Source organism: Taurulus bubalis (assembly GCF_910589615.1).
Source record: "Taurulus bubalis genome assembly, chromosome: 8".
In the NCBI taxonomy this organism is placed as follows: domain Eukaryota; kingdom Metazoa; phylum Chordata; class Actinopteri; order Perciformes; family Cottidae; genus Taurulus; species Taurulus bubalis.
In genome coordinates this window covers 24854962-24880211 of record NC_136596.1, presented here as the reverse complement: position 1 = coordinate 24880211, position 25250 = coordinate 24854962, and the positions used below count along the sequence as shown (strand labels likewise).

The window sequence follows — 25250 nt, the reverse complement described above, 5'->3', positions numbered from 1 at the left end:
GAGTTTTCTGCTTCTCGGGAGAATCAACACGGTTTCACAGGGAGCAGAGGAAGAAATGTAGGAACCGCAAACAGTCATGAAGCACCTGCAAAATGAGCCGAGGTTTAGGATCGTGTGTGTGAAAAAGAACAACGTCCAGTAGAGCAAAGTATAGATGAAGATTCAAGTCTTTGATAGTGGACATGGAGGTCTTGTTGGACCTGCGCTCTTCTCCTGCTCCGGTGACTCAACAACGGGCCTCGTGCAGCGAGCGGCGACAACAAACGTCCCTTTGTTTTGTTCGTACCCGCTGGTTCTTTTGGGGATTAACCAATGCTTTTCTTAACTTTGCTCAAGAGCTCTCTTATCAAAAGAAGAAGAAAAACTAATTGTTTGTCCAACACAAAAAGAAAACCACCTGAATATCATGTAATCAAAATTAGAATAAATATAATCATTAAAGAAAGAGCACTTGGTTTACATCATGATCTTCAATGCTGTTTGATTGTCCTGTAACACCAATATTGACGTCAATTTCCCTACTGATGAACTTCTTATTCTTGCAATATTATTATTTTTTGGGTGGCATCTCTTCAATTCTTATGCCAGAGTATTTGCACATGGCACAACACCTATCCTTATCTAGTGTTTGCGGGGCGTTACCTCGGCTAATAAGAAACCGTCGGCCACAAGCCTCCAATTCGTCATCAGTCGAATTCTCTTATTCTTTTCTCTTAACGGTTAAATTAAAGAGAAAATAAGAGACATTTAAGAGAATGTTGCTGCAGGAGGCCCAGCTTCAATTAACTCATTAGTAAATCATCAACACCTTTTTTTCTCTCTAAATGTTTTCACCTTTTTGAAAAATTAAAATTGAAATCATTCTTAGTTCAAATTAATAACAAAAAACACAGATTATTGCCGAACAGCCTTGCTTTGCGGTGATAAAAAGAATAAGGAGAAATGGGTCAAACTACGTACACTGCAACTTGTTTTTGTCTGATACCGAAACCTCTCTAAGAAGCCGATACCCGCCTTGATAAATCATCTGAAGTCACGACCTCCACGAGTCGACGTTTGCGTGTGAAACAACCGTCTGCTGCTCTTTGGGTGATTCAAAGCCCCGCGGTCACACTGGTTGCACTGTTTAATTCAGCAGGTTTTGCAGCTCTGCAGCGGGTCAACACTCGCTTCAACTTCTGCTGCCGCCATGAGCACGAACCAGAGTGGGTATCTGCATTATGGTGATGTATTTGCATATGCTGGGAGGTGGGGAGGCTACAGACATTCACAGTTTTGCCCGGAGCCTCGGCTCAAAACGCTCGGCATTAAAAAGGCTAATGTAGCTGCTGCGAGGTGGGGCGGCCACAATGCAAAGTCCGGGAGGACGTTTCACCCACACACACACGTACGACGACGACGACGACGTTGCATTCACTGGCCCCGACAGCCAGTTTGCAAGTATCCAAGTTGTTTTTTTCGGGGGGGTGGGAGGGTAGTCAAGCTGTACTGTGTTAGGGCGACATGCATGCTGATCAGCAACGCCTCATCCTCCAGTGCTTTATTATGCGCCGTGTCAAGATTATTTTGTTTGAAGAAAGAAAGAAAGAAAAAACACGCCAGCTGTCATGTTTTATGCATTCGCTTTTCAGCTCAATTTCTCGTCCGTGTTGCAAAATAAATACAAATGCAGCTCGACTTGTGCTCCGGCTTTTATGTTTTACAGGTTTTAGCGTCCGTCGGGCGGCAGATGCTTCGGCCTGGATCGTGTGTGTGTGTGTGTGTGTGTGTGAGGAGTCCACACCGCGGTGATGGGATGCGACACCGAGGCAGCGAGTGTGTGCGTTGGGACACGACTTTGTGTGTCGAGGTGAAACGAGTGGGGACTGAACGAAAGCTTCTTTTCTGGATTCTAAATGTTTTCACCTCCCAACCCAAACGGAACCGTAACAACAGGTGTGTGTGTCTTTGTTCCACACAAGAAGCATGTTGAGCTTTCCAAATCCAGGGATATTATTGTGATGTGGTCGCTGCTCAAAGTGGAACTTCTCTTTGACGAATGCAACCAATATTTATCTTTACACGTGATAATGACAACGACAAAAAAAACCTGATGAAGAGAGCTGGGTTATTGATGTTAAAATGAATAGAAGCTGCGTTTTCACTGCTGTTTTTCCCAATACAGTAACATATTGAAAAATGATGAGCTGTCGTTAAATGTTTCGTCAGGTCCTCTTCACGTATTCTTGATTTATAGAAGTTTAGAACAATGGTTTAGACAAAAGGATCCAAAAATAAAAACACGTTCATATTACTCCCACTAAGGTATTACACAAAGTAGTGTCATTGTATCTCTATACATAGTATAGTATCGACTAGTCAGAGTCCCAACATTTAAACTAAACTGTCCAATGTCTCTGTCCAATCTCTCTCTCTCTCTATGTATATATATATATATATATATATATATATATATATATATATATACACACACACACAGACACACACATAACTAAACAAAACAAAAACAAATAAACTAATCGTGAATTTCAGAGGGAAAAAGCCGTTTGCAAAAATCTCAATCACATACATCTCCATGATAGGAACCCATCCATCCATCCATCCATCCATTTTCAACCGCTTATCCGGGGTCGGGTCGCGGTGGCAGCAGGTTCAGCAGGCCGACCCAGGCTTCCTTCTCACCCGCAACACTTTCCAGCTCATTCTGGGGGATCCCGAGGCGTTCCAAGGCCAGCCGGGAGATATAATCCCTCCAGCGTGTCCTCGGTCTTCCCCGGGGTCTCCTACCAGTTGGACATGCCTGGAAAACCTCTAATGGGAGGCGTCCAGGAGGCATCCTGACTAGATGCTGAACCACCTCAGCTGACTCCTTTCGACACGAAGGAGCAGCGGCTCGACTCCAAGCTCCCTCCTGATGTCCGAGCTCCTTACCCTATCTCTAAGGCTGAGCCCGGCCACCATACGGAGGAAGCTCATATCGGCCGCTTGTATCCGAGACCTCGTTCTTTCGGTCACGACCCAGAGTTCGTGACCATAGGTGAGGGTTGGAACATAGACCTCTGATAGGAACCCAAATCTAACAAAAGTTCATATGAATATGAAAACATGAAAGAATGAGGAGACACTCTGCTGCCGTAAGAGTGACGTAACGTCATGAGAGCGGTCGACAGCGGGGCGAAAACGGACTTTAATCGGTCTCAGTGCAGGGCAGCAACTCTCACAAACCCGATCTGTCTAATTGACTCAAATATCCTGCCCTGAAATCCCAAAGGCCTCTGGAGCAAATCCTGCACACACACACACACACACACACACACACACACACACACACACACACACACACACACACACACACACACACACACCACACACACACACACACACACACACACACACACAGAGGCCCCCTGTCTCCTTCGCTTCCTCCTCCACGGCCCTGGCTTCATTAGCAGCGGTTTGCATCATCCCCGGTGAAAACGTCACATGTCATCAGTGGCTCCATTCTTTATCACTTCCTGCGGTACAGACAGTGTAACCTTCAGAAACCTGCTGCCCGCAGTTTTACGTCTTAATTAGGAGCACTGTCAGCCTCTCGCCCCCCACCCCGATCTGAGCGGACAGAGACGCGGTCGTGGACGCGGACAAAGTCAGGCGGCGAGGTGGCAGACAAAGGCGGCGAGGAGGAGGAAGAAGGAGGGAAAGGGAAAGATGTACGGAGGAGGAGGAGGAGGAGGAGGAGGAGGGGGAGGAGGAAGAGGCCGAGGAGACTGGAAGTTGTGACAGCGGGCAATAAAAGGGGACAAGTAGAGATTTTGTTAGCCAAGTTTCATTGTGCAAAACAAATGCTGTGATTAAAAGACAAAATCCTCTGGTGTTGCAGAAAGAAAGATCTTTTGTTTATATATATATTTATAATATTGCGCTGATACGAAACCTGAATTTTGGTGCAAAACAGTTTTTTTTTTTTATGTTTCATACAAATAATTATTTTTTAGGAAGCCAAAGTTCATGAATGTTTTAATGCTCGGCTGAAGAACTTTGGCATCGCTTCGATTTAAATCAGGAACAATTTGATCAAAAGAATAAACAAAACTAGATTTTAGCTCCGATCGGCGATTGACAGTTTTCACAGCCGCCGCAAACTTTACAGAAACAGAAGCATTCATTTTCAACATTAAAAACAAAAAAAGTCCTCTCAGCACAAAGAAATGCAGGTGCCGGTAGCTTGCTTGGTTCTCAATGCGGCTCATTAACCTTGAGGTGCTCTTGAAGGTTGAATAAAAGTATGTGATGAAACTTTGTGGAGGTCGTAACCTGCAGGAGGTCTTTTGAATAAATAAAGACTTGTAATGTTTCTTTTTTGAAAGATAAGGAATGAAAAAGCATCACATCTGGAGACTTGTTGTCAGAGTCAGCAGTGGAAGATATGCAGAGAGAGAGAGAGAGAGAGAGAGAGAGAGAGGAGGGGGAAGCTGGAAGAACAAGTTGTGTTGGCGACTCGTTCTGCGAGAAAAAAAGAGTGAAAATCCGGCTTAGCGGCGGAGGCAAAAAAAGAGAAAGCACTGGAGACGCTCGTGTCCTCGTATTGGGGACAGCTGACGGGTTCACGCTATTAAGACTGCGGAGAACGCGGGGACTGAACGTGCATCTGTGCTCCCAAACAGCGGGATCGAACGGGCCCTTTGGAGGCATTCGCTCAGACACGAATAAACAGACAGACGGCAGAGAAGAAGAAGAAGAAGAAGAAGAAGAAGAAGAAGAAGAAGAAGAAGAAGAAGAAGAAGAAGAAGAAGAGACAGATACTTTTTGCAAAAAAGCAAAGCTCTGGTTTCATTCAAACAACAGTTTATGGGCTAAAATATTGAACTCATCACTATCACCATGAAACTTCCCCGGTTAATTACTGACATTAGGACAGTTATTTTCTGCATTACAAGTTCCCTGCATATGTTTATTTGAATATGCATTAAATGAGGAATTATGTTGGATCACCTTGGATAGAGTCAAAGGTTTTTACGGAGGCCATTTTGGATTATGTCTTTGTTTCAGAATGTAGTATAAATGAGGCTGTGAATGATATGTGAACCAGTCCCTCTGCAGAACCATTCAGCATGCAGAGAGGAATCAAACCGGGAAGTTTGGTGGACGTAAGAGCTGCAGATTTCGGCCTTTAAAAACTGAAGAGTTCCCCCCAAAAAGCATGAATCCATAATCTTTCTTTTACTCGTGCTATTCGTCATTCTAGATTATTTTTTTGTGTTGGTGATATATATCAACCTTTCATAAAAACAGACTATATGACATTTTTTTGGGGTGAATTGTCTCTTTAAAGATATGTTTTGTAAAATCACAAACATTTTGAAGACCTACAGGTGAACCGGGGGGAAAAATCCACTCCAAAAAAGCACTATTAACTTTTGGTGAATTTAGGAGAAATATACAGACGCAAAGAGACGTATAGAAGTAGTAAATGTGTATTTTAGAAGAAGAAGAAGAAGAAGAAGAAGAAGAAGAAGAAGAAGAAGAAGAAGAAGAAGAAGAAGAAGAAGAAGAAGAAGAGCGCCACCGGAGCACTTAAGCATTAATTAACTCTGTATCATCATCACTCAGTATAATTGAAGGTGAGGCAACCTATCAATTGTAAAAGATCACACTGTCATTAAGGTCAATAAGCTGTTTTATAAACTATCATCATTAACATCGGATACGTCTATTATGATGATAAATGACATATTGGTAAAATAGGCGTAACAAGACCGAGAAACGAGTGAATGCAAAGTCTCATGCACACAAAACACAATATTTCATGAGGTGGGATAAAAAATAAATAAATAAAATAAATGACAACTACATCTGGAACCCCTTCAAGAATGTTTTCAATTAGCCGGCAGGCCGTTTTGCCAGCGATTGTCACATCTGCATCTTTTCTCTCAATCAATTATGAAGCGCTGTGATTTATTCATGCAGCACTCGGGGCCCCGCAGTCTGTAGGAGAAAACGTACCAAGAGTTTCGACCCCTCGGCATCCGGCAGCGCGCTTAAAGAAGACATCTGTTCGAATCACACGGCACCGAAGTAAATAAAAAACATCTTTTAACCGGGCGACTGCGGGGATGCTGATGGGACTTTTTTTGTTTTTATTTGGAGAAACTTCAGGAAAAAAACATTGTTGCTTAATTTTTGGTCTTTTACTTCCATAACATCTTCTTTCACACTAGTGGGGAAAAGAAAACATCCAAAATACACATTTAGTTGTTTGTTTGACTACTTTGTCTATTAGATAATGCCTCATTTGCAGATCTAAACATAACATTTTCCAAAACAACTAGGGAAGTTTCTTATTAGTTCATACTTGTTACCCTATTCACCAGCAGTGTCTTCAAATTGTTTGTAATTGTACAAAACCTGAATTTAAAGAGACAATTCACACTAAAACTATCTAGATTAATAAATAGCACCGCATGTGAGAGGAAAAATACGTGTTTTTGATTTTAGGGTGGACTGTCCCTTTAAAGGCTGTTTTCTCTCAATGAGTTTTTTTTTCTCAAGACTGATCCAGAAAGCTCTACTTCAGCAGCTCTTACATCCACCAAACTTTATATTCCTACACATATTATGAATCTTTCTACAGAAGGGTTTGTTAATATCATTCATAACCAGATTTATACGACATTTTAGAACTAAAAACATGGAGAAAATATATTTTATTATGGCTGTTGACGAATTATTGGCAAAGTTCTACGGGACATTATAAGAAAAATAATTTGGTACTTTTTTATTCCTTTTCTCCAACATGTATATAACTGGAAAGGCCTTTTCTACTCAGCTGAGGTTACTTAACACACAATTAATCAGTGTCAAACAGGAATTAAAACGTCTTTTAATAGCTGTTGAGCCTACAGTTTAGGATGAAAGAGCTCGCCCCATTTGCATGCTGAAGTTCATTAGCATAATTAAGCTCATGTTATATATAAAAAAAAGAAGAAAAAAGACAAAGGCCTGGCGTTGAAGGAGTTAACGAGGTGGAGCCGGTAATTGGACGAGGAGTGACCCTTTCTCAGCCGCTGACGGGGGCGCGGATAATTCACTTAAATGGTCACTGAGACGAGGGGGGGGGGGGGGCCTTAATGTTGAAATAAATAAAAAATAATTAACCATGAAAAATCTGTCAGCTCAGCGTTATCGAGACGGATGTCCAAAAAATGTTTTACTCATGTCACTGCACAGAAGTAGTAACACAAGAAGAAATGTGACTTGTGGTTTAAAAAGTTTAAATCCAGACAGATCTGTAAAAGGTTAAAGACAAACTAATGTCCTGAAAGACGTCTTTGAAGGATAGTAGACGTGTCAGCCGTCGCAGTGAGAGACGTCGGATCATTGATCTGCAGAATCAGGGAAAACTAGCATCAATATTTAACTATATTTCTCTGCTGATTGTGTCCTCGTACCAAATGTAACTCCCTTTACTGTAAAATCCTCACATTTGAGTTGAAATGATCAGTTACCTCCACTAACATCACGAAAACTAACATTTGCTGCATTAAATAGGCGCCTGTGCACCTTTTTGCTCCAGAGCAAAAAGAAGGACCCTCTGGGGCAAAAAGGTGCACGTGCGCCTATTTAATGCAGCAAATGTTGCATATACGACATTGATTACAAGATGCATGAAGATAAATAAAATGTGGCTCATCACATGCAGGAGTTACAGTTATCGGATGTCATGCCGTCATTTAAATGAGCGGTTCATGGGAGCTCCTTCAGAGGACTTGGACCTGGTCTGCATGTACCTGTAGAAGTTCACATACAGGTGTGATTTAGAGTCCAAACTTACACGGGTACTTTTAGTAAACGTAGCTTTTTTGGGGGGTCCTTTCGTTGACCCCCAGAAAGGCGTTTTAGGTCCCTGAAAGCATGAAGCGTCATTTTTCACCCAAAACATTGTGAGAACAGTGGAAAGAAGACGGTTTTGTTCAGTTTCACTTCGTTACTGATAAGTTTGAATGAAGTGTGTTTTTCACTCTGATACATCTCCCAACTGTGAAACCACAGAAGAAGAAAAAATATGTATATAAATACATATGTATTTTTTATATTTATTTTATATATATATTTATATATTTTAAATTTAAACTTTGCCAATTGCATATTTAGCGATAAATATGTGGAGACCTGCAGCCCTGATTGCATTACTTTGATTATTGTCATATTCGTTTGGTATTAATTTGCAGCATAGTGACACCTCAATAATAATAATCCCATTGTATGACAGAAGTCAGCCGTGATGACCAGAGTGACCTGTAGGAGTTTGATCAGCCTCCTCTGGAGGAGCAACAGGACAGAGGGACACAGAGCGAAGAGGAGGAGGAGGAGGAGGAAGAGGCGGAGGAGGAGGATGAGGAGGAGGAGGAGGACTCAGGCCTGTAGGAACCAGTGAATAGAGGCGCATTAGTCGCACTTCACTGCTCTATTCAGGATGTAGGGGAGAGGCTCGGCAGGGGGGCGAGAGGGGAGGGTGGGTTGAGGGAGTTTTCTGACCAAAAAAATCATATTCATAACGAGGCTGCATGACAGTGAAGAAAAAAAGAGAATGAAAGAGACTTATTGACACGTTGAACACACAATCAAGCGAGGATGAAAGTAGAGGAAAAAAGTCCACCGTCGTGTCGAACAACCCGGCCTGAGAACCACTGCCGTGTTTACATGTTTATTCATGGCGTCTGTTACCAAAACATTCGAGAGCGATATGGTATTACATGCAGCTGCGTGCGAGGGCCCTTCACTACGTATTAGCCGCCGCCGCCGCCGCATTTATGTATACGAAACAGGAGCGGGCTAATTGAATATTCACTGTGAACATATTCCCTGCATAACATGACTCCCCGCTTCCATCTTTTTAAAAATTCAAATCGATGGGAGGAGAGGAAGGTGGGGAAGGGGGGGAGGGGGGGTTAGAATACATTACTGCATGTATGTGTGATCCCCCCCCCCCTTCCTCTTCCTCACCTCCTGACAGGGAGGAGGAGGAGGAAGAGGAGGAGGAGGAGGGCAAAGTGCAGGCGACAGAGCCGGCCTCGGCGAAGCTGACGTTAACAATAATGTAATTTAATTAAAGCCCAGATTCCCAGCGGTCCTCGCCCCAAATGACGGGGCTTTGATTTTAATAGGTGATGAAGAAGAAAATAAAAAAAGGCTCGGGCACACGGGCGACGCCCGACCAGTCTGAAGGGTTCTGGGAAAAAAGGCACCGGCAGGACATCAGTTTAGATTGTATCAGGGGAGGGGAGGGCAGGTACCAGCCCCGGCCACCCAGATACAACAACACCGATCAGCTAATGGAGAGGAAGAGGAGAGACCTCCAACAACAGGGGGGGAGAGAGAGACTGTCCCCCAAAAAACAAACAACACCAGAAGATACTCCACTGAGTCGCCGTGTAATTCGCTGTGTTCAAAGTGGATTTCACCGCAGAACGAGATTTAGAGGGAGGAGAAAAACAAAGAGCTCATCCAGAGACGAGGGAAAGATCAGATATGTAATTTTAATCAAATTAAAGCTCGAAGGATATGAAAATATGCAACAAACAGCTTTTTTCTCTCTTTCTTCTTCTTCTTCTTCTTCTAGGGTGACATGTTGCTCGAGAAATGTGTTGTTGCATGAAATCCAATTCTGCGTTAGAGATGGTCATAAAAAAAAAAGCAAGCGTTTGTCTTTTATTTTAATGACTTGACAAACTCTTAAATGTGTATGTATTTGTGTCGTAAAAAAGCAAAAATGTTTTTTTTTTAAGTACACAATAATACTAATATAAATAAATTATTATTCAATCATACATAAAATAATACATAAAGTACACGTTTCATAAACGTTTCAATGACATTTAAAAAGAAAATCTTACCAAAATGATGTGTTTAATAGTTTAAAAAAAAAGAAGAAAATCTACGTGCACACTTCTAAAGGAGTTTGTAAAGAAACAAATCATTTTCTCATTATATCTCCCTGTTTTTTTCCCACATTAGGTTACTTTTCACTTCACTCCTCCGACCAGCCGGCACCAACAACAATTAGCTTCCTGCTTACACACACACACACACACACACACACACACACACACACACACACACACACACACACACACACACACACACACACACACACACACACACACGGTCCCCTCATTGGTAATCCTGTTACCAGCCAGGTCCCAGCCTGGACTTGCCGAGCGGGGGGGGGGGGGTGGAGAGGCACAGATGAGGATGATGAGGATGAGGATGAGGAGGAGGAGGGGGATTAACATGGCGGTCATTATCAAATTTACAACCAGTCATACAGACATCTGCCCTACTTTTCCTCGGTTAATGGAAAAAGAACTAATCTGGTTAAGAGAGCGCCGGGCGCGCCTCATAAATCGGGCGGCCGGAGTTAAAGCTGTCACTTCTCTAGTGGGGGCGCGGTGGCTGAGCGGAGCTGTCAGATGGCTACTTGTTCAAGGCTAACGAGGCCGTCCACCGATACGACTAATGAGGCCCAGGGCTCGCTGGCACACCACCACCACTGCATTATGTTAAGAGCTGCAAGGTGCGACATAGACATAGACATCAATCGCTATTTACTATTATGTTGAAGATAAAAGCTCACTTGAAGCAGCTTGCTGCTCTTCATGGAGCATCAGTTGTTTTTATTATTATTATTATTATTATTATGTTTGATATGGTTGATAATCTGGTTTCTGTTTTTTTACTTGTACTTGTTTATCAATTGTGACGCACAGAAAAACTTTAAAAGCAGCTTTCGTGAGCACTAAATACTCTGATTAGTTATGAAAAGGTGCAAAATGTTCTGTCATATGTGAGAGATTTTCTACATTCACTAGTATTTCATATTGTTTAATTTTCTTTTACATTTCTGCACTGACTTTATCTGAAAACATGGAACATGGAAGGTCATACAGTATATTCATGGTTCTAAATACGCAGAATTGATATATATATATATATATACGTTATGTCCTCCGCAGGTTGGAATGTGTTTGGTAAGGATGTTTAAATATTTAACTGAAAAAGATGATTCTTGGCGAAAGAAAAACCCTTATTTATTTATTTACGTCTATTAACCCACGCGACACACATACGAAGTGCCACAAAGAAGCAAACATGAAATAAACTCCTCCCCCTTTCAGCACGGCGATGGTGGTCGGGGTTAAATGTCAAGCATGAGTAACGTTCGATTGCTCCAATCAAGCTTCATCCCCCTCTCCCGGTCTCTCCTCTCCCAACACTTCATTATTAGCGACGCTTTAATTCCAATTACCCCTGTTAATTAGGGAATCTCATGCTCTCTGATCTGGAGGTTCGTTTCAACTTAATGTCATTTGCCAGGTTGTTTACTTCCCATTAAAAGGTCTTTTATTGTGAAATTAGGTGTTGCGTTTGTCTCCGCGTGACGGTAAACACCCCGACTGATGTCGCCGCGTGGATGTCGCTTCCTGCACGCGCCGCTCCGTGTTTATTCTGCATTAGTGCCACATCAGCATATTGTCTTATCAGACGTTTAGGTACCAAATGATTCCTCTCGGCGGCTGCAGCGAGAGAGAAAACGTGGGTCTTTTCTTCCTGCGAAACAGCCGAAACAAAATCTTCAAGGATGCGTCATCTTTTTGGGCTCTTTTATATTATCATTATTATTCTAACACTGAACAATGCCATTTTTTTAAGGCTTTTCTTTTATCAGTTTCAGGAAAGATGTTCTCACCATATTCAGTGTGGCATTGTGATGCGACGAGATAAAAGCAACAGGCGGGAAGTGTGAAAGGATGAGTATGTGTGCATCTGTTTAGTCGTTGTTTTTTTACAATACCGAGCAAATGTTTGCTCCGCTTTACATACTCGGATCAAGTGACAAAAGATGCAAAGAAAGAAGCTGCTAAATACATCCTTTATGTATGAGACTGAATAAACAATCTGCTGAATAGATCTCACTGCTGAGCATAGAGCAAACACTCATAACTGTCTTTACACCGCGTTTAGAACCAGGAGACGTCGACACATCACATCAAAGAGTTCCTTCTTTCGACGCGAAAAAAAGGACGATGCACATCTTGGCTAGCGTTTCAGTGGCGTTAGTGGCGTTAGTGGCGTATTTTGCTCGCTGAGGAGCCATTTCTTTTTGATCTTGTCGGCCTAAATCCATGTGACGTAATCATTAGCTTGCTAGCTGTCCTTCTATAACGCTAGCTACTTAGACGGCCCGTCCTAAAGCATCCTCTGCTTTTTTTTTACTAAATGAACATCATGCTGCATTGAAGACTTGAAACTAGAGATTGAGACCATAAACTCATGTTTACAATGTTTACTGAGGGAATAAATCAAGAGAGAAGTAGTCATTTTCTCATGAACGTCTATACACCCAGAGGAGTCGCCCCCTGGTGGTCAGTAGAGAGAATGCAGCGTTAAGACACTTGCGCATCGACTTCACTCGACCGAACCGGAGGTTGCCTTCTGGTACAGATACACAATATGTCAAATGTTTATGTAGAGCTCAACAAATGTCGATTTCGGGTCCCCAAAACATAGAACAGAGAAGCTACTGTATGAATGTTCATAATCTCATACAGTCTATGTCTCCTTTAAGATTTCCTCACAGCTACTTCCCCTGTTGTGTCCTCTAAATGGGTCATTGTGCATCTCTGAAGCCATAATCAGCCAGGCCTGATTTCCTGTGAGGCAGCCATTTCCTCTCTTGGATGGTTTCCATGTGACCAGCCTGCTCAGTACATACTGACACACCAGTGCAACCAGTGCGGCAGCTCGTTTACTGCTGGTCCTATATCCGTGGCTGTGGTCCAATATTTAAGTTGGGTTTAACTCTTCTACTGCTGGTGATATTAGTCATCCACTATGTGTGTGCAGCATGTGTACAGATCAACGATGCTTTGCTCTTCAAACTGGCAACGGCAAATTCAAAACCCCAACATTGAGAAGTTCATATCATGTTTTTAGGTAATTTGTGCAGTCTATGTGTTGTTTTAGCCCTTGCGGTGTGGTTCTCATCCATGGATGGTGTATTATCTGTAATACTGCGGTCAAAAAATCCCAGTTTCCCAGTCAATGGCTTCGAAGATAACGTCTTCAGTGCTGGTGCTCATTAAATCTAGACCCAAAAGACAGATCATAATCAAACATTAAAAAATCTTAGTTGTCTGATTGTACTTGAACGCATCACAGGAAGGTTTTCCAAAAGGTCAACTACAGGTCGACAAAACCACGAAAGCAACTTTTTTATTTAGTGATAAATTACAAATCGTGTTGAATTTAGAAGGTGCACAATCAGCTGTATTGCTCCTTAAAGACCGCATTTCCCAGCATCCTTGGACGTTCTCGTTAAAAGCCTTTCTTCCCGGTGACGTTAAACATATTGGAATATACTATTTCCCCCCACACACACACACACACACCCATCGGCCGTTCACTGCTCCGCCATCTGCCACGGAGAGAAACTCTCAGAGAAACTTGAGCTCCATTTTCTCTGGAAGCTCATTTCCCAAAAGTGACCCGGTGGCTCGCCATGAAATAATGCAGCGCAGAGGCTAGAGAGAGGCTGCCAACACTCTCAGAGAGCGGGCCTGTTTGTTTACAGTAATTACACTCATGTCTCAAAATTAATGTGGTAATTACTGCTGACTTACTGATGTCTTAAAAAGTTACATGCGTCACACCTTCACGCCAGTCCAATATTTAAACTGGAAAGTGCAAATATCTGTTTTCTGTCTTTTGGCTCTATTTCCGTTCGCAAACAATCACCTCGCAGCACCGAGAAGCTGAGCTGCTGAGGAGGGAGGAAATGGACCCCGGCGTGTATCGCTGTGACCTCCAAGGACAGCTCTGCCGGGCCCCGGCTACGCCAGGAAACCAGACTGTCACCTCCACCCTCGGTGGCCCTTGGCTTATGCCAGCCTTGTCCTCGTTTTTTTTTCTCTCCCCTCTTTACAACTCACTTTTACATCCACCCTTCCTCTCTCCACCCTCCTCCCTCCCTCCCCTCACAGTCACTTAATTAAACACTCCCACGGCACCGACGACGTGGCCGACGGCTGTTGAATGAAGAAGCCGTCACAGCCTCAAGGGGCCCCGAAACCAGGGAAGAAGAAATCAGCTGCAGCTGGCTAACACCGGCTTTTCGGTCTCCTTCAGCCTCGATCGAGTTTATTTGTTTACGTTGTTGTGTGACTTTGTTGTTTTAAAGGGTTAGTTTGGATTCACCAAAGTCACACAGTAACACTCACTAACTAACCGACTGAGGGAGGCAGCGGTAGGCCAGCACCTCCTGTGGTCTGCGAGGTAAGAAATCACTGTTTTTGTCAATGGAGCCTGGTGACAGTTCCCCCGTCTGACAGCAAAGCAAAGAGGTGAAAATATTCTAAATATAGCGAATGCTTTAACTGATATTATCCGCTCAGTCACGACTGTTTAATTAAGACGCCGTCTCAGCTGAGGGGGAGGATGAGGAGGAGGAAGAAGAAGAGACACAAAGAGGTGTGGCACATGTCGTGTACATGCGTGTTCTTTATCTGGACAGTTTCATCAAAGGCATTTTAACTTAGAGTGAAGGCCTTTGCACAACAAAGAAGGAGTGAAGAAGGAATGTCAAGACTTATTCATACGGGCAGCGATGGAAAAATATGTCGGTTGCAGTTTTTCAATAAAAGTTTTGAATATATTCTCTGAGGTCAGAGGACAAACTACCAGGATCCTGCTGACTGCGCGAGGTAAACTGTTGTGTGGCCTTTAAGATACTGCAAGATATTTTACTGAGTGTCCTATAAGGTGAAATGCTCCAAGAGAAGTTTGAGTGCCTTCTGGTAAACAGTTACGCAATGTATCCGTCTCGGGCTTTTTTGTGAAAGGCAAGAACGGAAGGAGTGGATTGTCAAGCGCTGAAAGGAGTAAAGTTCAGACGACTGAGCTTCTCTCTTCGTCCGTTCTGCAAGAAATGTCGAAAGCTCAGAAAAATCGGCGTCCTTCTGTAGAAAAGAAAATGACGTCGCTTTTTGTTGTTGTTATCAGGTAATATTCAAGTTATTTGTGAAAGTGGACTCCACAAAAACAACAGTTGAAAAAAAAAATGATAATATATTAATAGTAATAATAATACTGATGAAAATCCCCAATGTAAGAGGGGATTAAGGTTGATTATTTTCATGATTGATTGATTTATTGTTTTGTCTATAAAGTGAGCGAGTCCTCACATTTGAGAAGCTACAAAACATTTATCAAGTAAGATTAATCAAGGATAAAAATATATAACATTTTGTTATTTTACTAACCAATCAATAAATCCGCTACATTACTCCAGGACTATATCATGAAAATAATAATAATAATGATGTCCTTATTTTCAGAGTGCTGCAGCTTTAAATCTCTTCCCCTGGTTGGTGATAAGATTTACATTCTTTGAGCTGATGAGTTTACTGAGCATGTAAATATGCTTTAGTTTAAAATAACAAATACCATGATGTCATGTGTTTATCTGCATTTCAAGACATGTTGAGCGGGGGTCATAACCTGAGAGGAAAGCATAGTTTTTACCACTATGAACGTATATGTATTCATTTGTTGGCTGAGTTTATGGAATGAGTACATGGAAAATATATATATATTTTTAAATGTTTTTGAAGGGTACAGGGAAGAGGAAGGGGCCTGTTTTTTTTTTTTACACCATAAGAGGATTGTGTGCATATGTGATGAACATTATTCATTATATATATGCCTTTCCTAATCATATAACATTATTTATTCAGTCTACAATTTGCTTTAAATGCTTATTTTACCATTTTACTGGTCATTCTTTTCCGTTTTTCTTCTTATTTGCTCCACATTTGAAATGGAGCTTTTGAATCTAATCATAAAAAAAGTGACAAGAGGTCGACTGGGACGTTTAAAGGGTTAAAGGTCGTGGAAAGAATACTTTTAAAGACGTTTGTGTGAGGAGTCACAGTGCTTCTCGTTTTTTTTTTGGCTTTGACAGCTATTCTGCCTCCTTCTGTAGGTCTAATGTATGCTGATGCATCATTCATTGCACACCTTGTTTGGACATTGTGTGGACAGCTGCTTAAAGGAAACAATACCTAGAGTATGAAAGTGTGTGTGTGTGTGTGTGTGTGTGTGTGTGTGTGTGTGTGTATGGGGGAGGGGGGGGGGGAATAACAAACGCTCATGCATGCACAACGCCGCCTCTTCAAAAAAGAAAGAAAGAAAGAAAGAAAGAAAGAAAGAAAGAAAGAGAGCCTGATTGAGCACCACAATAAGGCCAACCCCCCGCCACCTTCCTCTACCTGCTGTCCCCAGTCGATCCCCGGCAAAACTTGGCGGCAGATGTTGCCGTGCGAAGTCGTCTCTGAAGTGCCTCCCTGGCTCCCCGGGTCTCACCGACAACACAGTCAAACCGCATTAGATCTCTTTATTTGTGCCTAGGGGCGATTTCGGCGCTGCAGCTGTGTCCACCCCCGCCTCTACCTTTGGTGTTGGAGGCCCTCGGGCGCTAAAATGTGAGACCAAAAAAAAAAAAAAATTGTCTCTCTTCTGCATCTGCTGACAATCCAGCAGTCTGGCTCCGGACGGCAGCACTGAGGGAGGGAAAAGGGGTGAGGGTGGACACTTGGCAGGGAGAGGAGGGAGGGTGGCATGGACACCCGGGTCCCCGTGCTGAACAGATGTCTGTGACAACCTGCTTCCTTACACCTGTACGAGTCCTTGTAACCCCGCGGATGCGGCCCGCTGAAAAATTCATGACCCTGGAGGTTTCCTGTCCGCCATCAAAGACTGCTGCCCTCCCTCGTCCTCCCTCTCCCTCCCTCCCTCTGCCTCCTCCCTCGCTCACTCCACTCCCCTCTACTCTCCCGCTGCCCGCTCTGCCATCTACACCTCACCTCCCACCGGACCGCTCAGACTCCTCTCCCTTTTGATGGAGTCGGGTCTATCTGTTCGGTTCAATATCTCGCAGAGAGCCGGTGGAAGTTAAAGAAAAGGAACGATTTTACAGTCCGAAGTACGTCCGGCTGAGAGTCCCCAGTTAACACGGTCACTCGTTAAACTGAAACACCCATTTGAATCCTGCAGAAATTTAGTTTGTTGTCGGAATATCGACTCTGACCACCGAACATTGTGATGCCGTTAATTGTTTTAATTCAATGTGTTTAAAGCTCGGGACGGACAACACGGCGACCTTGACCTTTGAGAGATTCAGCGTTCATGACAACAGACTTGCCTGTAGGTATACTGTACATTTAAAAAAAAGATACAACACATGCCTCATGTATTCTAAAGAGCCGGAGAGCCGAGTGTATATGTGCAGATGAGTCACTACTTCCTGTGCAGCTTCTGCAACACTTCCACTTGATTCACCGTGCAAAAGGTCCGTGGTTTCTTCACAAGAAGAAGCCAACGAAAATCGGTTTGTGGGCCTCGAGAAATAAAGTTGTGGTTTGTTGGATCGACCGCTGCCTCAGAAGAGACCGAAACATCTGCTTTTACTCTGACTTGGTGGTGGATTGTGGCGTCGGGTTTCAGTGCAGCTGAAGTTCTGCCTCTGCTGTGACGGAGGTCGAGGAGAGTCGAGAGTTTGACCATATAAAGCCCCGTCACGTCTTCCCAGTTAGGAAGCGAACGACGCAACGCTGAACTCCTGCCAGCAGCACGACTGTTGGAACCTCCACAGCTGGAACTCAACACCGCAACAAAATAACGGCTTCTTAACTGTACTTGAGGCGACTCAAAAGATTTGGAAGGATGAAAAAAAAAAGGGCGTTTATGGAAGAGTTACAACAATATTAAATAGTAAAAAAAAAAAAGTAGAAATGTCTCTATTTATATGCCTGAATGCAACAAGCTGCTCTGAGACTGTGACTCACTACCTTCAGACTGCAGGTTTGTGCAACTGAAAAGACACACACACACCACTCTGAAGCTGAACTCACACACGCAGACACCCTCCAGTAAAACACACACACACACACTTCCCTGTTTATTCCATCCTGCATGCCTCTGCATAGTTTGTGTGTCGAGCCTTCCTGCAAATAAAGCTGTACACTTTCTTGTTTTTTCTCCACCGACTCACCTTGTCTGCGTCTGTGGGTCGCATGAGGGAAACTCGGTCATACTGCCGCCCGAGCAGAGCCCACACAGCGTCAAGGCGACCCTGGTGGGAATAAAAAACAAAAAAAGGAAAGTTATAACATGAAGCTTTGTAACAAAATATGACAACAAACTAACTGTTGGTTGCTTTTAAGTGTTCTCTTTTAAAACTCACCAACATTATCCACTTTATCATATCAGAGGTTGTAAAAACAAGACACTACCTTCCGATTCACAACTTTCCGACGCACCTTGAACGCATCACGTGTGATGAAAAAGAAGCCAAATCAAAGCCTTAAATTGTGCTATTTCGTCAAGAACACTTTATTCTACATGCCTAATTTAAAATATTACAACAACCCAGATTCTATCAAGGGTCATTAACAAAAAAATATATGTGAAGATATATTTATATGGAGAAGACATATTGGTTTTAAATAAATTGTAAAAAAAAAAAAAATGCAACGCCTTTTTTCAGCTTTTTTTAAATAAATGAAATTGAACAAATACATTTTATTTATTTTTAATACTAAGAATACTAGAAACACACACTTTAAGGCCTTTTGATATGAGGGAAGAAAATCAGTAATATTCCTTGATGATTTTTTTTCACTTTCAAAACTTTTTTTACTATAGTAAACCCAACCCCTCCTAAAAGTGAGCAGAACTTTGTAGAAAAGTTAACAAGTGGTCGCATATCCTATCCAAGGCTGTTAACCCTCTGGGCACTGAGGTCATTTTCTCGATTTTACATAATTTCTTAAATTCACCTTTTAAAGGCACTTGCATATTAGATACATACAGTACCCATGATTTACATAAAACATTGCAGAACAATCTCAGCTCTCTATATAATGAGGCACCACTAAAAGTGTAAGTAGAAAATATGACCCTAAAGCTGAAAAATGTAATCTATATTTTGGAAATTCTTCATATCTCTTGTGAAAACATAACTTTACTCAGGGGGTCGAACTGTTTTGGTGGTTGAAATTGGTTTACAAAAGGTCTTAGGTTCACAAAAGCAGTGAAATATATGAATACAATGGTAGATACATGTAAATAAATGTCTAAAACCAAATTTTGATTTATCGTTTTTAGTAGAAATGTGGTCTTTCACACCTTTCACCAAAATGATAAAAATGGGACTGAGAAATGACTTCATTGCTTCGTGGGGTGTGTGCAAATGAAACATTTATATTACAACAGTTTTTGCTTTCAAACAAAATATGTACTATATATTTCAGTCAAAATGTGTACTATAGAAAAACAAACTATTCACAATGTTTACACAATGTGCATGTTTGGTGCAGCCTGTCTGTGGCCAGTGTTGTTCTGCAGTACACTGCAAGAAGACACCAGTTTTTAGCTGGTCTCAGTGGGTAGTGTGCTGTCTATCTGAGTGAAAGCCAGTGTCTTTTTGTGGCGTAGGTGGGTGGGTAGGTCCTCAGGGATTTACTGAGTGTTCATTGGGTAGTTTCACACAAAATGTCGACGGACACCTGAATTGACAAATCACGGTGAAAGGCGGAGCTTGACACAGACTCAACAGAGTGTCAGCTCCTGTTACAGGCAGGTAAGAACACACAGAGGCGAGGGGCGGAAACTACAGAGTTTGGCGGATCCAGGAACAGCGGATTCTTTTTTCTGTGCTGTTATTTTCGCGAAGATATGGATATTTAAAAAACGCAAACACTGTCAAAGCGCAGATCCGCGTCGGCCGTGTCGGAAGTGTTAAAAGCTTTAAAGAGCGAGCAGGTTGACCTCTGACCTCGGACCATTTTAGTTACATAACAAATCAAATGACCTTCATCCTCAGATAGAGGGAAAGGAACTGAAAATGATTAACGCTGGAAGAGAAATATGCAACAATGTTCAGTCACACGAGTGGCTCACCTTGATGGGGGTGTACCACTTGTTCTGGTTCTGGTGGTAGGTGGGGGCGGCCTTCGGCGTGGGACGCCTGATCATCGGCTCCTCCACGTCCTCTGGTACGGACACAATGGCGTTCTTGGCTTTCTCCAGCCGGGCCCCCTCCTCGGTCGAACCCTTCTCTCCCCAGCGCACCTGCACACACACACACACGCACACACGCACACACAGTTTGAGAGGCTGGACAGATAATAGTCATCAGGTAACGTAAAAAACTGCCAAACTCTCTAGGGCCTGTGTTGGGTTATGTGCCTTCTTGGCTACCGTAGAAACTAAGCCAACAAAAACACAGCGATTCTTAGTTTCAGGTGATTATACACTAATAATAACATCGCTATTAATATCATGTTCAATCTCTGCTAATAGAGCAGTCTAAATGTGACTCGCTGGCCCTTTAAGAAGGGAATCTAACCGCTTTTATCACTACATCATCCATAAGAATATGAAGCAGCCTAGAAAACCTGTTTTTGCTTTTACTAATCAGTGCATTTACATGTGGCACAATGTGTTATTGTGTGAGCGTGTGAATGCCGGCCTGTGTGTTCGCTAAGCTATCCTGCTTTTTAATTGAATTCATCACATCTGTTGCAAGGAGGAGATAAAAAAAAATTAAAAAAAACACAGTCACATGAACAGGGAGAGGTGATTAATTAGCGACACAGTTTTCAAGCTGTAGGTTAAGCCGTGACAATATAGAACAGCTTTTAAGACTCATCTGTGGGATGCGTTCTCTGGTCCGCCGCGTCGAGCAGCGAGAAGGCTGCGATGAATAAAAGATACGATGTCACACCAGCCGGCTCCACGCGCTTCCTTTGAAATATTGGCAGCGGCAAAGCGGTGAGGTGGAGGTGGCGTTCGCAGCATGGTGTCTTACAAAGTGGATGTAACAGGGTAGGGGGGTGTCAGGGGGGGCTTCAGAAGTGGAGACGGGCCTGACGACGGGAATCAACCTGCCGCAGGAAGATGAGAGTCGGAGCAACACTCGTGGAGGGAAAGAAAGTAAAGAGAGCTCCCTGAGGATGCTGGGAAATCCCAACTTCCTCGGGGCTGAGAAGCGGTAAGCGGTGAAATAGCGAGGGGGGAGGAGGAGGAGGAGAAGGAGGAGGAGGGAGAGGAGGGGGGCTCGTCTCACAAACCTGGATTCCCTTCGGAGGAGGCGCATAACAAAAGAGGCTGCCAAGGTTTGGGAGTCAAGATGGGCGGGGGGGAGGGAGGGAGGGGGGATGTGTCAAGTTGACAGCGGCACTCAATCCTTCATCCGCGGCAACGACTTGATCCAATCAGGACCGGACGGCCAAGGACGAGATGGCAGGGCCTGTCATGTCGGAGGCATCAGTGGACTGACGAGGACAGCGGGCCGCTCGGCCGGCGCCTCCTCCTGCCGAGCGCCTAACTCCACAAACTTGTAGCTTCAGAGAGAAGACCGAGCGTCAGCGGTTTTCTCCCAACATGGTGCCGGTTCACATGATAACGTGAGTCACTTCCCGCTGTCTGGGATTTGATCTTTGTGGGATTTCAGTTCACTGTTGTTGGATATATTTGAGAAGAAAAGATGTCTGAATGTTTTTACGTTCACAAGCTGTTGAAGCCAAACTTATTATCTGATTTTCAAGTTTCCAGCGTTCCTTGAACGCATCACGTGTGATGGACGCTTAAATCTGAAATAAACCACAGAATCCAAGCTCGAAAGAGTGACATATCGTGATAAACTATTCATTCTACGTGTCTCATTTAGAGTTTCGCCAAGAATAAACTGTTTGACCAGATCCTGTAAAAACATAACATTCTGAGCTCATCAGCGCAACTGTGAAGACACCAGTGACTCAGCTGACAAAAACTCTGTGAAATTCAGACTGAAGTGCCGGCAGCAGAGGAGAGGATGGGAGAGATTGTACAAATGTAAATAATTGCGGTCAATTGATCAAATATTATTTTTCAATTTTTGTAAAATAAATTATCATTTTTTTCTGATTTGTGGCTTTATAACTGCCCAAAAGACACGTTTGAGTTCTCTCTCCTTTGAGCCACGATTGTTCCGTTTGCATAAAAGGTGCAGAACTTTTATATTGGAGTGAAAGACGATTCCACGGCGATTAAATGTGACAGCAGCAAAAAAACGCAAAAAACAAACAGTAAAAGCCCTAAAACATCTTGTGGCTCAGAGGGTTAAATCGTTTCACACAGATACATCTTCAAAGGAAGAGACGTGACTTGGTGACCGTAATTAAAAGTGTTTGATGCAACACGTCGGGGGACGAAGGGTTGAGGGCTCTGACCTCCATGCGCTTGATCCCTCCTGCTCCTCTTCCTCCGTAGTAGGAAGCGTCCACGGTGGGCCACTTCATCTTGGGCAGCGGCTCCGGCTCCTTCAGAAGACAAGAAGAGGAGAAACCGGTAACTGGTGTGCAGCAGAAAATAGGCGCATTGCAGTCGTGAACTCTTCCAATTCCCATTCGTCGATATCCGAATGCACTTCCTCTCAACAGGAAAGACATTTACGTCATTTCGTCAGGAAGGAAGAAACTAAATAATTAGTTTGTTTCCTCAAAGGATTGCCTCTATACAATCTAGAGATATGAGTCAGATGTTTATAATACAAGGGTATCATGTTACATTAGGACAAATAGCTTGTTTAACTTTTTTTTAAAGGTGATAAAGAATCAGCTGACATTTCTCAGTTTAATGCAAGCTGCGACTTTTCAACCATTCTTTAAAAGGAACAGTTGGACATTATTCGACTTTTCTTATTTACTTTCTTTTAGAAATAAGAAGAAAAGATCTCTCTCATGTCTCATGTATGTGTGTTTGGGGGTGATTAGCCTAGCTTAGCATAAAGACTGAAAGCAAGAGAAACATGTAGCATGGCTCTGTCCAAAGATAACAAATAATCCTCCTACCAGCACCTTCTAAAGTGCATTATTTAACACACTATATGTATGGTTTATTTGTGCACACAAAAAGTGACACATTATGGTTTCAGTGTGAGTTTAGAAAGTTTATGCTAAGCTCTTCATATTCAAACACAGGAGTGGGAACAAAATCAAAGTTTATTTTTAATTGATGGGAATCTTGTTATATATATATATTAAATTCAACATGAATGAATGAATATATGCTATAAGGAAGCATAAGGAGCGTTATATTTAATCTACAATACTGTATCAATCGTGTTAACTCCACCACAGCGATGTACTCACAGGTGGCGGAGGACGGGAAGGTGGAGGAGGCGGCGGCGGGTCTTTGATGACCTGGATAAACAAGAGAAAGAAAAAAAAAAAGAAAAAAGAGCGTCAGCACAATGTCCATCAGGGGACGCACACACACACACACACACACACACACACACACACACACACACACACACGCACACACTGGAGACTTGTCAAGACGAGCCTCGGCGCGGCTGACGGAGGTGATTCGTGACAGGTGACTGAGTCAAACAGAGACGTCCCCGAGCTCGTTGCACGGCGGAGACGCCGCTGACTACTGATTACAGGAGGCTGTGCTCGTAAACCAACATCAGGGACCCCTCCCCCCCTCCACCCCAGCGCAAAATAAAGAAAACCTGAAAACCAACTTGTTGACATGGTGGAGGGGGGGGTGCACGCCACCCGCTTAGCCCTTAATTAATTGGACGGGGTTCAGCGCTCCCGAGCAATTCCCCCCAATCATAAAGTCCTAAGGAGTTAATTAGCTCCGATGAGATGCAGAGGCGGCGGCTCGGGCTCGGCTCCAAGCCCCCCACCCCTCGTGTGAATTGAGAGATGAGTGAAAACACACACAGGAGGGGGTGGAACAAAAATACAAAAAAATACATAACTGCCCACCTCTGCCACAGCAGAGTGACCGGCCCAGCGGCATTGTTCGTGACAACGGCGGCTGACACGGCGCCCGAGGAGCAGGTTGTCCACAATGTGATTCCACTCACGGACAAGATGCCTCCGCCGGGTTCCTACAGATGTGCATCGCCAAGCAAAGAGCAGCCTGACGGCGACACTTGTCAGGTGTCAGTCAGACGCCTCACATACTGACAGACAACTTTTTTTTACCTGTCGGGATCATCGCTGGAGACACCATCTGTGAGAGGGATCACAATGGGAGGTTTATATATATATATATATATATATATATATATATATATATATATATATATATATATATAAATATATATATATACTCCACCAATGTGAGGTTTCCCCCCCGTTTTAAACCAAATACTTTTGGGTTCTGAACTGTTTCTGACAACGGCACAGTAGAAACTGAGGACGTTTATCACGCTTATTGAAGATTAAATGATAATAAAAATGAAGTTCCCGGTGTTGGTCACTAGCTGGCCTATAAATATATGCTGCACATATAATCACAGGTTTTTTCCCCCTCCATCTTGACGGCGGGGCCTTTTCGTCCATTAGTCATCGCCGCTCGCTGCATTTGCTAAATTGGTTTGGGAGGAAAAGAAAGGAGCAATGTGATAACGGCATATCATAGATCCTAGCAGCTGTTTCATTCACCGTTAAAGCGCCGGGGATATGCCATCATACTGTTGTCATTAGAATAATGAAAAATAATCAATTAGGGTTAATTAATCGCTCTCTGACACACACAGAACTGGCTGGAAGCAAATCCAACAAAGGTCCGCCGGCCGCCGCTCCGCACGCTGATTAACGTCGCTGCAGCCACACCTCGCGCCGATGGGATGATCTCTTTTTATTAAGTAATTACGCAGCAGATTTACGGGACATATTGTGGGATAAATAAAAGCATTATACAAATGACGAGGCTCGGCTGCTGCTGCTCTCTTTCTGCAGCTACCTGGCAGGACAGATGTTGGAAGCGGGCCCGGCGTGATTAAAGAACCTGAACCGTGGGACACGCCGCCGCCGGACACCAGAGGCCGGTGGCTCGCCACCGCTGTCACGACTCCATGGAGGGGAGGGAGGGAGGGGTCGTGGGCGTCGCCGCCCCATATGGGGCTCGATAATCCGTTCGCTCCCAACGTCCAGCTCACACCGTGTGGCGTCAAGCTGTTTCGGGAGGATTATCAGGACGGATCAGTGGCAGGTAGCATATTTGGAAAATTTAGACAAATTCATCTGTGGTAGAAAATCATTAAATGGAACTGGTGTTAGTATTACTTCTTATAATCTTTATATTTTTACTCTTGTATCTAATCTTTGTTGTTGTAATCAACTTTTCCT

At 43.3% G+C, this 25250-nt stretch overlaps 1 protein-coding gene across 1 annotated transcript in view; it reads right to left on the bottom strand.

Moving 5' to 3' along the window:
- The window catches only part of antxr2a (ANTXR cell adhesion molecule 2a), a gene marked incomplete at its 5' end in the record, with an annotated part of 73168 nt that overhangs the window by 16033 nt on the left and 31885 nt on the right, over positions 1–25250 (bottom strand). The window contains 4 exons of the mRNA XM_079222638.1: positions 18107–18187; positions 20017–20187; positions 22329–22418; positions 23250–23300. Coding sequence (XP_079078764.1) covers positions 18107–18187; positions 20017–20187; positions 22329–22418; positions 23250–23300 — 393 coding nt within the window. The remainder of the gene's footprint in view (positions 1–18106; positions 18188–20016; positions 20188–22328; positions 22419–23249; positions 23301–25250) is intronic.